A 13,302-nucleotide genomic window follows, 5' to 3' on the forward strand; every position below is an offset into this window, starting at 1 on the left:
TCATGGCTACAGGGGCTTGCGGCGGTGGAACTTCCGATCTAGGTTTCTTTTTGGAAGTTTGGGTATAAATAAGAGGTGTTGGAGTTGGGAACAAGTCAGGGGGGTCCCCGAGGCAGCCACGAGATAGGGGGGCGCGCCCCCCACCCTCGTGTTGGCCTCGGGACTCGCCTGGTCCATCTCCGGTACTCCGTGGGCTTCTTCTGGTCCAAAAACAATCTCCGTGAATTTTCAGGTCAATTGGACTCCGTTTGATTTTCCTTTTCTGTGATACTCAAAAACAAGAAAAAAAACAAAAACTAGCACTAGGCTCTAGGTTAATAGGTTAGTCCCAAAAATTATATAAAACAGCATATAAAGGCCCATTAAACATCTAAGATGGGTAATATAATAGCATGAATACTTCATAAATTATAGATACGTTGGAGACGTATCAATTATCATTCTTGGATGTTTTATAATCATTTTATAGTCATTTTATATCATTTTTTGGTACTAACCTATTGACATAGTGCCAAGTGCAATTTGTTGTTTTTTGCTTGTTTTTACATTGCAGAAAATCAATACCAAACGGAGTCCAAATGCAGCGAAAATTTTTGTGGATTTTTTATGGACCAGGAGACACCCAATGGGCCGAAGAAGCACCTAGGGGGTACCCCGAGGGGGGCACAACCCACCAGGGCGCGCCTAGGCCCCCAAGCGCGCCCAGGTGGGTTGTGCCCACCTCGGTGGCCTCCCGCACCACCTCTTTGCTCTATAAATGCCCCAATATTCTAGAAACCCTAGGGGAGTCGACGAAAATCAATTCCAGCGGCCGTAGTGTCCAGAACCACTAGATCCAATCTAGACACCACCACAGAGGGGTTCACCACTTCCATTGGTGCCTCTCTGATGATGCGTGAGTAGTTCTTTGTAGACCTTCGGGTCCGTAGTTAGTAGCTAGATGGCTTCCTCTCTATCGTTTGATTTTCAATACAATGGTATCTTGGAGATCCATATGATGTAACTCTTTTGCGGTGTGTTTGTTGTGATCCGATGAACTTTGACTTTATGATCAGATCTATCTCTTTTTATCCATGAAAGTTATTTGAGTTTCTTTTATCTCTTATATGCATGATTGCTTATAGACTCGTATTTCTTCTCCGATATTTGGGTTTTGTTTGGCCAACTTGATCTATTTATCTTGCAATGTGAAGAGGTGCTTTGTAGTGGATTCGATCTTACGGTGCTTGATCCCAGTGACAGAAGGGGAACCGACATGTATGTATCGTTGCTACTAAGGATAAAACGATGGGGTCTATTTCTACATAAATAGATCTTGTCTACATCATGTCATCGTTCTTATTGCATTACTCCGTTTCTCCATGAACTTAATACACTAGATGCATACTGGATAGCGGTCGATGTGTGGAGTAATAGTAGTAGATGCAGGCAGGAGTCTGTCTACTAATCTTGGACGTGATGCCTATATAATGATCATTGTCTCGATATCATCATGATTATTTGAAATTCTATCAATTGCCCAACAGTAATTTGTTTACCCACCATTTGCTATTTTTCTCGAGAGAAGCCACTAGTGAAACCTACGGCCCCCGGGTCCCTTTCTCATATTATTTGCCTTTGTGATCTATTTTATTTGCCTTTTATTTTCAAATCTATTAAACCAAAAATACAAAAATACCTTGCTGCAATTTATTTTATTTGGCGTTCGATCTATCAATCTACTACAATTTATTCACGTCCGTTTGCCAATTTCTGGCGCCGCTACCGGAAAGGGATTGACAACCCCTTTTACACGTCGGGTTGCGAGTATTTGTTGTTTGTGTGCAGGTGTCATTTACGTATTGTTGCTTGGTTCTCCTACTGGTTCGATAACCTTGGTCTCATCACTGAGGGAAATACCTACCGTCGCTGTGCTGCATTATCCCTTCCTCTTTGGGGAAATACCGACGTAGTTTCAAGTCGCATCATACATCATCTTGTAACTAACTCCTTAGTCATTTTGCTTGCAAGTTTCTTGTGATGCTATACTACAAAGAGGGCCCAGAGATACCTCTCCGTCATACGGAGTGACAAGTCCCAAACTCGATTCACGCTAACTCAACAGACACCTTCGAAGATACCTGTAGAGCACCTTTATGATCACCCAGTTACGTTGTGACGTTTGATAGCATTTAAGGTATTCCTCTGGTATCCGGGAGTTGTATGATCTCATGGTCGAAGGAATATGTATTTGACATTAAGAAAGCAGCCGCAAAAACTGAATGATCATATGCCTAACGGTTGGGCCTTGTCCATCACATCATTCTCCTAATGATGTGATCTCGTTATCATATGACAACTCATGTCTATGGTCAGGAAACCTTAACCATCTTTTGATCAACGAGCTTGTCTAGTAGAGGCTTACTAGGGACTTAGTATTTGCTTATGTATTCATTCATGTATTTAAGTTTCCAATCAATACAATTATAGCATGAATAATAAACCTTTATCATGGTTAAGGAAATATAATAATAACCACTTTATTATTGCCTCTAGGGCAAATTTCCAACAGTGTTGTCTTATTTGCACGTGGCATCGTCGGTGTTAGATTTGGAGATGTTGGTTGTCTAGTTGTTGCTTGGGCTGCTTCCCTGGTTCGCGAGTTTAGTTGTGTTTTTTCTTTATTTGGGTCGAGCATCTCTTGTCTCTCTGCTTCAGCAACCATGTCCGTGCCTCTTGCGTTCGTGCCATGGGTTGTACCACCCCCTGTACTCACTCTAACTTCTTCTATCAATGAAGTGATACACAAGCTTTGCGTATTCATGAAAAAAGCTTTCATTGCAGGAAGTGCAATAAAGGTGAAGAAGAAAAGGAGTGGAAACTACAAACAAACAAGTTGAAGATTTGCATCAACACATCAAAACTGTCGGTTCACACATTATTCATATTCGTCAACTATCTCACTGATGCCCATGATATGGAATTCATCCTCAGGTATGATTAGTTACCCTCCATGTTATTATTTTGATCCACATATGCAATATAATTTCTTACGCCGTGAGAGGGTATTACCACATCCCTATACATTCGATTAGCTGCACTTTTATTGCTAATCCAATACATTATTATCGTCCTAAGTGTAAATATGGTCGAATATACTTATTGCCATTAGCACATAAAAATGGCCAATGGAGTGTTAACATCGTCCTTGGAACAAACTCGATGCAAGTTATTTTTTGGCACACGAGCTTTGCCAAACAAATTGAGGCATATGTTGATACCGGATTTTATCATGATAGAAAACGTAAAATAAGATGGCCTCAAATTAATTAGTGTCCACTATGAAAACCTTGTGCCAACAAAACTAACAAATTTAATGTTTGGGTCATCTTAATCTGAGTTCATCTCGAGGGCCAAAATAGTGCTCGTGGTGCTGAAAGTTGTTGCTCGGTTAATTACACACCGAAGATCACATCAGATGGAAAACCTTCTTCTCGTTTAGGAAAACGGTTTTGATATTTGGATCCTCTCAATTCAAGATCGCATGCAAAAGTTACAACCAAGATAATGCGGCCCGACCACATGTAAAAAAGTGACGTCCGACATGAGACATCATGTATACCCATGTCTGATACATGGCTCCAGCCATCACTTTTTTGGCGGGAGTGATTCGATTCTTAAGATGACCTCCGATCAAAAAGCGTTCAACATGAAATTTCTTATTTTGCTTTTTGGATCATTTTAATCCGAATTCGTTTGTGGCATGTGGATCTCGAAAACCGAACTACTGTCTTAGGCTCACGTATAATCCGAGTTCGGTTTATTTGAATTTGGGGTCCTTCTCTTGTACGGAAGTCTAGCGGTCTCATAAATAGGTAAGAAATGATGGTTGATTGGACAACACACAATCGATCAATCAATCTATCATCTTTTATCTTTGATCTCTTCTCATTTACCCTAGTTTTCTTCTTCCTCATTATTCGTTGTTCTACTTGTTGCAAGGCAACGATCCACGAGGCCTGGGGGCGACTATGTCGACTTATGGCAGACCATAGCCGTTGCGCGGCCCGACGGGTCTCTCCCGGACGTGATGGGGTTTCGGGTCCTCAAAAACCTCGCCGGCTTGGCTAGCGCACCGCGCTCTCGACGAGGCTCCTACTCCGACGTGTCCCGCGTACCACGCTTGACGTCGGGGCTCACGGGGCTCACGTACCATAGATTTTTTTTTTGAAAAGAAGAATAACCTCCGACCTCTGTATCTGGGAGATGCATGCAGCCACAACCATAGATAGGCCCAACCGTAGGTGGACGGGCTAGGGCTAGGGCTAGAGTACATTATCCCGGAAAAAAAGGAGGGGGCAGAGTACATTGAAATCGTCGCCTCCTTCTCCACCACGCCAAACATTTTCGTCTTGCTCTATTTATTTTGCGCTTTTAGTTTAGGGGGTTCCTTCTTTACCCTTTCTCTTTCGAGAAAATTCTTTAGCTTGGACGTTGTTGGAGGGTCACCACCCGTGCCCCGTTGGTGGTCAGGAGAAGCAAATGAACCCCGGCCGGCCTGTTTGAAACTTGTTTGGTAATAAATGAATGAGCTGCGAGATACCGTAATGGTCACATCGTTCCCCGGGTGTCACATAAATCGGGAACCGGCCGAGGAGTACAACCGAGCGCACTTGGTGGGGTTTTTTCTTTTGATAACCTTGGTGGGGGTTATTACTACAAGGGACAAAGCTCGCAACAAAGAGACTGCCCGGGGGGACCCACACCAGACCAGACCGCTTGTGTTCAGCTCACATGATGCCCGCCCGCCCGCCCGGAAGAGACATGCATGCGTCGCCGCCGCGTACGTACATATACATGCACACATACGTGATTCCTCAGGGTATACAAGACAAGCATTGGCAGCACAATGCCGTGCCGGCGAGCCGCTGCGTCCGGGTGCCGGCGCCGCGTGGGAGACGGCGGCGAGCGGCGCACGGGCGGCGCGAGCGAGCGAAGCCGAGGGAGGAAGGGAGGGGAGGCGCAATGAATGAAGGCGGGCCTTGAAAAGCGTCACCTCAACCTCGTGACCGCGCAGGGTGACGGGTGATGCGACGGGGATGGGGGCCTCCTGCCTGCACCTGCCGGCACGCCACGCCACGCAGCCGCACTGCCAGAGCTCGCTCCTGCACGCGCCGTGCTTTGCGTGCCGATGTGCGCGCGCATACATACCCGCCGCTCTCTCTCTCTCTCTCTCTCTCTTCCTTAGGAAAGAAATCAGATGTATTACAAAAGGTTCTGCCAAAAATACAAAGTACCTCAAACATGATAAAATTACATCAAGATTCTAACATCATCGAACAACCACATCAAATCCACGAGAAAACCTTAACCTCACTATCCCAAAGAGACACCAGGAAGCGCCGCCATCCCCCGAGCAAGTGAATCTACACCGAAACTCCGTCGACTACGTCCAAACAAACAAATAAGCTCGAGTACCACCGAAACCCGCAAGACAAACTCGAACAAGAAGCGCCGTCATCCCCTCCAAACGCCGCACCCGCGAGGACTAAAAACCCTAACCAAAACTAACGGAGGCACCGAGGTTCTCGTCCCAGGCCCCATTCGCCGGAGGAGCAGACAGAGGGGAAGCGAATCCATATGCTCTCCGCCTCTCCTCTGCTCGGCTTTGTCACTACTCCATCACTTCCTTTGAAATGTACTACAACAAATGCATACCGTTTTTGTGTCACCACAAGTGTTAACGCGTGTCTTGTTGCCCTTGACTCGGGAAGGAACGAACGGAGCAAGCCTAGGGAAAGAAGAGAGAATGCGTAGCCAGCTAGGTAGGCGTCGTCCTCCATTAACGCCCGGGCTCAAGACGATTTCGATTTGAAAGCGAGCGGCCGTGCAGGGTGCTTGGGGGGAGACATTCATTCACTTGCAAGCATACAAGGGCACTACTCCTACTTAGTAGTAGTAGTAATTGCAGGTACTCACAAGGAAATTCATTGTGCTCGCGCGTACCGCGCGCCATGTAGTTATGGAATCGCATTGCTTGCAACCCCTGCTAGTCGTACCACAAAGTTACTACTACAGCACCCCAACTAATTGCTATAGAAAAGGCCGGCTGGCTCTTGCGAGTGCTAGAAGTACAACCAAACTTTTTTAATTAATATTTCAACCAAGTAGCACTGCTATCTCCTGTCCTTTTTAGTCGATGTAAAATTTGTCCGAAGCCAAAATTCGTAAAGTTTGATCAACTTTATGGAAAAAAACATCAACACTCGGCATACGAAATCAATACCACTAGACGGGTCACTAATTTAATTTTCATATTGTAGCGGCGCGTCGACAACTTGTTCGGACGGCGGCAATGGTCGGTCGGTGGTCCATGAACATCGACGTATTTTTTATTATGTTTGAGATGCTTGGCACTTCCGGTGAATCTTTATACAGTATATTTGATCATTGTCGAAAAAAATAACCTTTGAATTATTTTTTCATACTAATATAGTCATTTTTTTGTAAGGTTCGACTTCAGACAAATATCACATGCAGAGTAAAAAGGACCGAAGAGAATATCAGCACTGTACTTCCAAGCCATTGAGGCAAGAGCCGTGGGCCACGAGCCGGGCACACTATGCGCGCATCTATCACCACAGCGCAGTGTAAATACGTGCCATCACCATTACCACCACTCGCTGTCACCGGCCACCAAAGCGTCGTCGAGCATCACTCGCTCAAAAACACCGACGATAAAGAAAGAAAACGAGAGCAAAGCAAAAGGCCCCAGTGAAAAGACAGGCCGTTGCTATTTAAGGGCCACCCCCAGTCCCCCAAAGAGGCACACTCCCTGCCTCCCACTCCCACTCCCACTCCACTTCAGCCACGCCACTGCCTCCAGCTCCAGCGATGCCCGCCGCCCCCTCCCCGCTCCCCCCTAACGCTTCCTGAGCTCCCCGCCGCCGCCATGGAGCTCGGGCAGGTGCTGGGCTACACGCCGCCGGCGACCAAGGACGCGAGATCCGGCGGCGGCTTCACCCAGGCTGCCGCTTGCCCCTACCCCTACCCCTCCCCCTTCCTCGACGAGCAGAAGATGCTCAGCTTCTCCAAGGCCGCCGCCGCTCACCAGCCGCCCTCAGGTCTTTCTTGGATCCGCTCCTCCCTCTTCCACACATTTTTTCTGGCATCTGTGATGTACTCCGCTCGATCTGCTCTCTGCAAGCCATGATAGATGGGCAGTCCTCTGGCGTCCTACTGTTCCCATGTTCAAAGATAAAAGGAAAAGAGTCAAAAGCAGCACTCCATGAGCCCTCTCTCTCACCTCTCACTCAGCAGCGCCACCAGCTCGATTCATGGCCATGGGGATTCGCTCGAACCTACCCATTCACTGGGGGCCCTCCTGCTCAGCCAAGGCTGCTCCATTCCATTGCTTCTTTTTACTGCTTTATTTATCTACACTTTTGTCTTCACTCGGCGCCTGCAATAACAAGAAACAAATAAATAAGCATATCCATGGATATTTTCAAGATAAGGCTGTTGCTTCACTGAGCATTTTTGCTCATGCTGAGTGGGGTTTCCTCTTCTTCTTTTTGCATCTAGGTATGGATTTTGGGAGGTCCAATGAGCAGAGGCTGTTGCTGGCCAGGAGCAAGATGCCCTTCACCCCTTCACAGTGGATGGAGCTGGAGCACCAGGCCCTCATTTACAAGTATCTCAATGCAAAGGCCCCCATACCTTCCGGCCTGCTCATCTCCATCAGCAAGAGCTTCAGACCCTCCTCCGATAGAAGTAAGCATCCAGCCAAAAACATGTACTATACTCACATCTCATTTTTTTTACTGAGGTAGAAACGCAGCCAACGTTGTGTATAGATATGACTGCCTGTAAATGTGATGCAGTAAAAGATCTGTCTTGGTAGAAAAAGTACTGTCCTGCACGTGATATCTAAAAGCATGTCAGCAAATATTGTTTTTTTTGCATATTTGTAAGTATTTCTAAATAAGAATATATCAGTCAGTAGGCATGGCACAAATGCTGCATATAAGATGTTGCCTCAGCTATCTATTTAGATTTAGTCACCAAGCAAGTTAACATATGCATCAAGCACAACCTTAATACTGTCTACTACTACCTCCGTATCAAAATATAAGACGTTTTGAACTGCAAAAACGCCTTATATTTTGATACAGAGGAATACTTGGTTACAAAGCTATAAATGCAAGCAGAGCATGACCTGCTTCCCTGCAATGCAGTGCCCTGGAGGCCTGTCTATCAAGGGTTCACCAATGCAGATTCTGACCCGGAACCTGGAAGATGCCGTCGAACAGACGGCAAGAAATGGCGGTGCTCAAAGGAGGCGATGGCCGAGCACAAGTACTGTGAGCGGCACATCAATAGGAACCGCCATCGTTCAAGAAAGCCTGTGGAAAACCAAACAAGGAAGAACGCCAAAGAGACACCTGCTGCTGGCTCGATATCGGCCCCTGTCTCACAGGGTGGCTGTAAGAAAGCAAAAGCTGGTGATGAACTGAAGCCAGGGAGCGTCAGTTATTGGACAGATAATTTAAACAGGTTTGTATACATTGAATCTTAGTTTCTTATATGGATCAGAACTATTTCACAGCTATGGAGTGACTGAAAAAATGCAACTGCTAAGCTAGGGAGGCAAAGAAACAAGCAAAAACATTTAAATTTTATTGCAAGGTCATAATTTCGATTTAACACTTGTACTCGTTTGCAGGGCAATGGTGAGCAAAGCCAGGGGAAACAACCCTGAAGAAGGCAACAGTGCTCCACTCCTGAATTCTACTAATCAACAACACACATTGTCCTTGTTCTCTCAACTGAAGCAACAGAGCAAACCAGATAAGTTCAGCCCGGCAGTCGATAGTGAATCGATCTCCTCAAATACTGTATTGAAGCCTTGGGAAAGAAGCAACCAGCAGAGCAGTAAGGACGTTTCTTCCACGACACTCCATGATCGCGGGTGCCTTCAATCAGTCCTTCAAGATTTCAGCATGCATAAGAATGACAAGATCGAGTCTCAGAAAAACAATGCTTCAGTGCCATCTACTTTCTATTCATCTACAGAAGGTCGACACATCAGCTGCCTTGCATCTAACATGATGCAAGTGCAGGAGGATTGCATCTCAAGCTCTTGGGAGATACCTCAAGGTGGGCCTTTAGGTGAAATCCTAACAAACTCCAAGAATACTGATGACTTGACCAATAAGTGTGAATCAAGATCATATGGTTGGTTACTGAGTCTTGATGAACATGAAATGTGAGTTCGCAGTAAATGGAGAGCTAGACATAGCAAAATTCACCATGGAAGGGAACAATGCTGATGGAAGCAGGATGAAGTAGCTTAGATGTGTGACCCATCCATGCTTGTTCTTCTCTCCATATTTTCAATCTTCTGTTTTGTAATATCCAGTAGTTGCAACTTTTAGTGTTTAGGAATTTGGCTGTATCCTAAAATATTATGGCTTGCCTTGTATCAAGCTTATTAGCTACATCTTTTAACAGGTAAACTATAAGGATCCATTTCTTCATATCCATCCAGTAGTTCCAACTTCCAAGGAACTTTTCTGAAATTATTTGAGCCCATAACACCCATGGTTCTGTTTGTCAATGTCCAAGACCATAACTGTCAACTCTTCATAAGGATGGCATATATTGTAATAATCATATAACAAGCAGATGAATATCAATTCAAATCGTCCTGACAAACATATAAGGCCATTTGGTTATCAAGCCTTGGACAACTTACTGCAGGTTAAATGAGCCCAGTAATCATAGTACAATTATACAGTCAATTTCTGGAAACTTTTATCATACTTTCTGAGGACAGTTTATCATCTCTAGTATGATTCAAAAGAATGAACCCATGTCTGGTACGGTGATGGCCCTTAAATTTGATATACTCCTGTATTGATTATGTCCAGGACAGGATTGATACAGTGAGGAGTATTACAGCAGAGATACGTATCAATAGGACATCCGGCAGATAAGAACAGTATCCAGCTAGCTACCTATACAGGAGGATCATACAGTCTCTCTTAGGCCGATGTTATTTGATTTTGCCAGTTTATCAGTATGAAGCAAGTTCCTGAAAAACCCATTGTTTTGTTGTGCCCGTACGGAAATATCAACCATAAGAACAATTTTGATGTCAATCACACATGAAAATGCAAAGCGAATATGATGAATTGATCATATCCGCCTAATCTAGTTTGCAAATGCATGAGAATCAAGAAATACGCAGAGTTGATATAAGTACCTTTAACAGTCGGTTAATCAGAAACAAAACCTGGGCAAACCAAACTGAAATAGTACAAAAGGTTTAGCAACAAGGAGCACACCGAGAATAAGCAGCATTGGCTCGGATATGCACAGAGCTCGTCAAATGATAAATAAAGTATCAGCACCAAGAAACAGAATATCTCAGCTAGACAAGAACACTATACAAAACCGAGCTAACACACTACAAAGCACAAAGGCATATTTGCATATGTCGAAGGCAGGCCTAACCCGAAGTCCAACCATATTCATGGAACAAGGGCTATCTTGCATTGCATCAATATGGGAGTAACTGAAGCCAGTAGCTATCAAGAAGCAATGGCTTGCCAAAACTGTGGAACTCCCATGAACAATGATTGGTGATGTTACATAAACCACAATAGATACTGGAGAATGCAAAATCGATATGCTAGTTCGTCTAATACACAGTTTTCACCTAAAATACAAGAACAAATAATAGAGACCAAAAAAACTTAATAAGGTAGGAGAGAATGAAACTTAAAAAACTGTACAGAACAAGTGCTCCGGCTCAGACACGCACAAACAAAGTCATCGGTTTTGGTCCTTAACTGAAATTAAGGTATGAAGAAGTAATCTTGTTGTCATCACAGCCACGCAAACTAGTTCCTCTAATAAACAATTGTCGTCACCTAAAACACAGACCAGAAAATTGAGACGAAAATAAACTTAAGAAGGTGGGACAGAATCGAACTTAAGCAACTGTACAGACATACAAGTGTGCCGGCTCAAACACGCACAAATAAAGTCGTCGGATTTGGTATTAACTGAAATTAAATTATGAACAAGTAATCTAGTTGTCATCACAGCCTCCCAAACTAGTTCCTCTAATACACAACTGTCGCGTAAAATGCAAGAAACAAAATCTGAGACGAAAATCAGCTTAAGAAGGTAGAAGAGAATCAAACTTATACAACTACACAGAGAAACAAGTGCGCCGGCTCAGACACGCACAAATAAAGTCATCAGGTTTGGTCCTTAACTGAAATTAAGTTATGAAGAAGTGATCTTGTTGTCATCACAGCCACGCAAAACTAGTTCCTCTAATACACAATTGCACCTAAAATACAAGAGCAAAAATCAAAACAAAACCAACATAAGATGGTAGAAGAGAACCAAATTTAAACAACTGCACTGCATACACAAACAAGTGTGCCGGCTCAGACACGCACAAATAAAGTCATCAGATTTGGTCCTCAACTGAAATTAAGGTATGAACAAGTAATATTGTAGTCATTGAAGCCACGCAAACTAGTTCCTTTAATAAACAATTGTCGCCTAAAATACAAGAAACAAAATCTGTGACGAAAATCAGATTAAGAAGGTAGGACAGAACCACTTAAACAACTGCACAGACAAACAAGTGTACCGGCTCAGACACGCACAAATAAAGTCATCAGATTTGGTCCTTAACTGAAATTAAGGTATGAATAAGTTATCTTATTGTCATCACAGCCAGGCAAACCAGTTCCTCTATTACACAATTTTGTCACCTAAAACACAAGAACAAAAATCATGACAAAAACCAACGTTACAAGGTACTCCCTCCGCTCACAAATATAAGATGATCTTTTTTTTTTCTGAATAGGATGTATATACACACGTTTTAGTGTGTTTGTTCACTCATTTCAGTCCGCATGTAGTCCATTTGAAATTTCCAAAACAACTTATATTTGTGAACGGAGGGAGTAGAAGTAGAAGAGAACCAAATTTAAACAAGTGCACTGCATAAACAAACAAGTGCGCCGGCTCAGACACGCACAAATAAAGTCATCAGATTTGGTCCTTAACTGAAATTAAATTATGAACAAATAATCTAGTTGTCATCACAGCTAGGCAAGCTAGTTCGTCTAATACACAATTGTTGCCTAAAATACAAAAACAAAAATCCAGACAAACCAACGTAAGAAGGTAGAAAAGAACCAGATTTAAACAGCTGCACTCAAGACACAAACAAGTGCGCCGGCTCAGACACGCACAAATAAAGTCATCAGATTTGGTCCTTAACTGAAATTAAGGTATGAAGAAGTAATCTAGCTGTCATCACAGCCAGGCAAGCTAGTTCCTCTAATACACAATTGTCACGTAAAATACAAGAACAAAAATCCAGACAAACCAACGTAAGAAGGTAGAAAAGAACCAGATTTAAGCAGCTGCACTCAAGACACAAACAAGTGCGCCGTCTCAGACACGCACAAATAAAGTCATCAGGTTTGGTCCTTAACTGAAATTAAGTTATGAACAAGTAATCTAGTTGTCATCACAGCCGCACAAACTAGCTCCTCCAATACACAATTGTCACCTTAAATACAAGAACCAAAATCGAGACAAAAACCAACATAAGAAGGTAGGTACTGTATAAGAGAACCAAACTTGAACAACTGCGCTCCAGGAAAAAAGAACAAGTGCAGAGGCTCAGACACGCACAAATGAAGTCATCAGCTTTGGTCCTTCGCTGAAATTAAGGTATGAACAAGTAATCTTGTTGTCATCACAGCCACGCAAGAACAATTGTATGTAAGGATCCTAAAAAAAGATGGAGAAATCACATATGCAGACTCCTGACAGTAATAATGCAGAAATAACCAAACTAAAAAAATGAAGCGCCAATTAAAATACTGAGATTAATTAAAGAACAAAACGCAAGCGCAACAATAAACTTATAAGCGTGCGGGGGAATCTATTTCTCGGGCTATGGCTATCAGAATCGCAGGATCTGGTAGTAACTGGAAGAAGAAAGCTACAGGTCGTCAAAATGACCCCAACTCCTGTAAAATCGATCCGTCGGGCTGCGGCGGCTCAAGATGCTATCCAGCGCGTGCTTAATAATCGGGGAAAAGAAAATTCACAATCGATTTGCGGAGGTCGACGAGCCTACAATCGAGGCCGATAGAAATTGCAGAGGAGAGGGGGGAATTCGCCGGAAAATAGCTTATCCCTGGTAGAATCAGGGAGGAGATCTGGTCAGATCTGGTAGCTGCTGATTCAGTGTGGGGGGGGGGGGGGGGGAAGCTGCAG

At 43.8% G+C, this 13,302-nt stretch overlaps 1 protein-coding gene and 8 non-coding genes across 10 annotated transcripts; 1 reads left to right on the forward strand and 8 right to left on the reverse strand.

Annotated features, from left to right (window-relative positions):
• Nucleotides 1-6,693: 6,693 nt before the first annotated feature.
• LOC125550239 (growth-regulating factor 9-like) lies at nt 6,694-9,518 on the forward strand. 2 transcript variants are annotated; one of them, XM_048713185.2, is made up of 4 exons: nt 6,694-7,103; nt 7,564-7,752; nt 8,217-8,535; nt 8,705-9,518. In XM_048713185.2, exons 1-4 carry the CDS (start codon nt 6,932-6,934, stop codon nt 9,249-9,251), a joined length of 1,227 nt encoding a protein of 408 aa, XP_048569142.1. In that variant the 5' UTR covers nt 6,694-6,931; the 3' UTR covers nt 9,252-9,518. The 2 variants fall into 2 exon arrangements, with proteins under 2 accessions (XP_048569142.1, XP_087373606.1); XM_087517480.1 differs by lacking the exon at nt 6,694-7,103 and having other exon boundaries at nt 7,110-7,752.
• A 1,272-nt stretch (nt 9,519-10,790) lies between these two features.
• LOC125555186 (small nucleolar RNA snoR126) lies at nt 10,791-10,880 on the reverse strand. The gene has a single exon (XR_007304618.1). It is a non-coding gene; the product is annotated as a small nucleolar RNA snoR126 (small nucleolar RNA).
• Nucleotides 10,881-11,007: 127 nt separating this feature from the next.
• LOC125555192 (small nucleolar RNA snoR126) lies at nt 11,008-11,096 on the reverse strand. Its single transcript, XR_007304624.1, has one exon. It is a non-coding gene; the product is annotated as a small nucleolar RNA snoR126 (small nucleolar RNA).
• A 125-nt stretch (nt 11,097-11,221) lies between these two features.
• On the reverse strand, nt 11,222-11,311 carry LOC125555183 (small nucleolar RNA snoR126). The gene has a single exon (XR_007304614.1). It is a non-coding gene; the product is annotated as a small nucleolar RNA snoR126 (small nucleolar RNA).
• A 341-nt stretch (nt 11,312-11,652) lies between these two features.
• LOC125555184 (small nucleolar RNA snoR126) lies at nt 11,653-11,742 on the reverse strand. Its single transcript, XR_007304615.1, has one exon. It is a non-coding gene; the product is annotated as a small nucleolar RNA snoR126 (small nucleolar RNA).
• Nucleotides 11,743-12,029: 287 nt separating this feature from the next.
• On the reverse strand, nt 12,030-12,119 carry LOC125555190 (small nucleolar RNA snoR126). Its single transcript, XR_007304622.1, has one exon. It is a non-coding gene; the product is annotated as a small nucleolar RNA snoR126 (small nucleolar RNA).
• A 127-nt stretch (nt 12,120-12,246) lies between these two features.
• On the reverse strand, nt 12,247-12,336 carry LOC125555189 (small nucleolar RNA snoR126). The gene has a single exon (XR_007304621.1). It is a non-coding gene; the product is annotated as a small nucleolar RNA snoR126 (small nucleolar RNA).
• A 127-nt stretch (nt 12,337-12,463) lies between these two features.
• On the reverse strand, nt 12,464-12,553 carry LOC125555187 (small nucleolar RNA snoR126). The gene has a single exon (XR_007304619.1). It is a non-coding gene; the product is annotated as a small nucleolar RNA snoR126 (small nucleolar RNA).
• Nucleotides 12,554-12,694: 141 nt separating this feature from the next.
• Nucleotides 12,695-12,784, reverse strand: LOC125555185 (small nucleolar RNA snoR126). The gene has a single exon (XR_007304616.1). It is a non-coding gene; the product is annotated as a small nucleolar RNA snoR126 (small nucleolar RNA).
• Between the last annotated feature and the right edge of the window lie 518 nt (nt 12,785-13,302).

This window comes from Triticum urartu, chromosome 4A (genome assembly GCF_056163025.1).
Source record: "Triticum urartu cultivar PI428250 chromosome 4A, HENAU_Tu73, whole genome shotgun sequence".
In the NCBI taxonomy this organism is placed as follows: domain Eukaryota; kingdom Viridiplantae; phylum Streptophyta; class Magnoliopsida; order Poales; family Poaceae; genus Triticum; species Triticum urartu.

Bases quoted from the DNA above. Each gene is read 5' to 3' on its own strand.
- LOC125550239 (XM_087517480.1), top strand. From the start codon at position 7,317: ATGGCCATGGGGATTCGCTCGAACCTACCCATTCACTGGGGGCCCTCC. The intron at 7,753-8,216 runs GTAAGCATCCAG...CCTGCAATGCAG, and splicing joins CAGACCCTCCTCCGATAGAA to TGCCCTGGAGGCCTGTCTAT. The intron at 8,536-8,704 runs GTTTGTATACAT...ACTCGTTTGCAG, and splicing joins TGGACAGATAATTTAAACAG to GGCAATGGTGAGCAAAGCCA.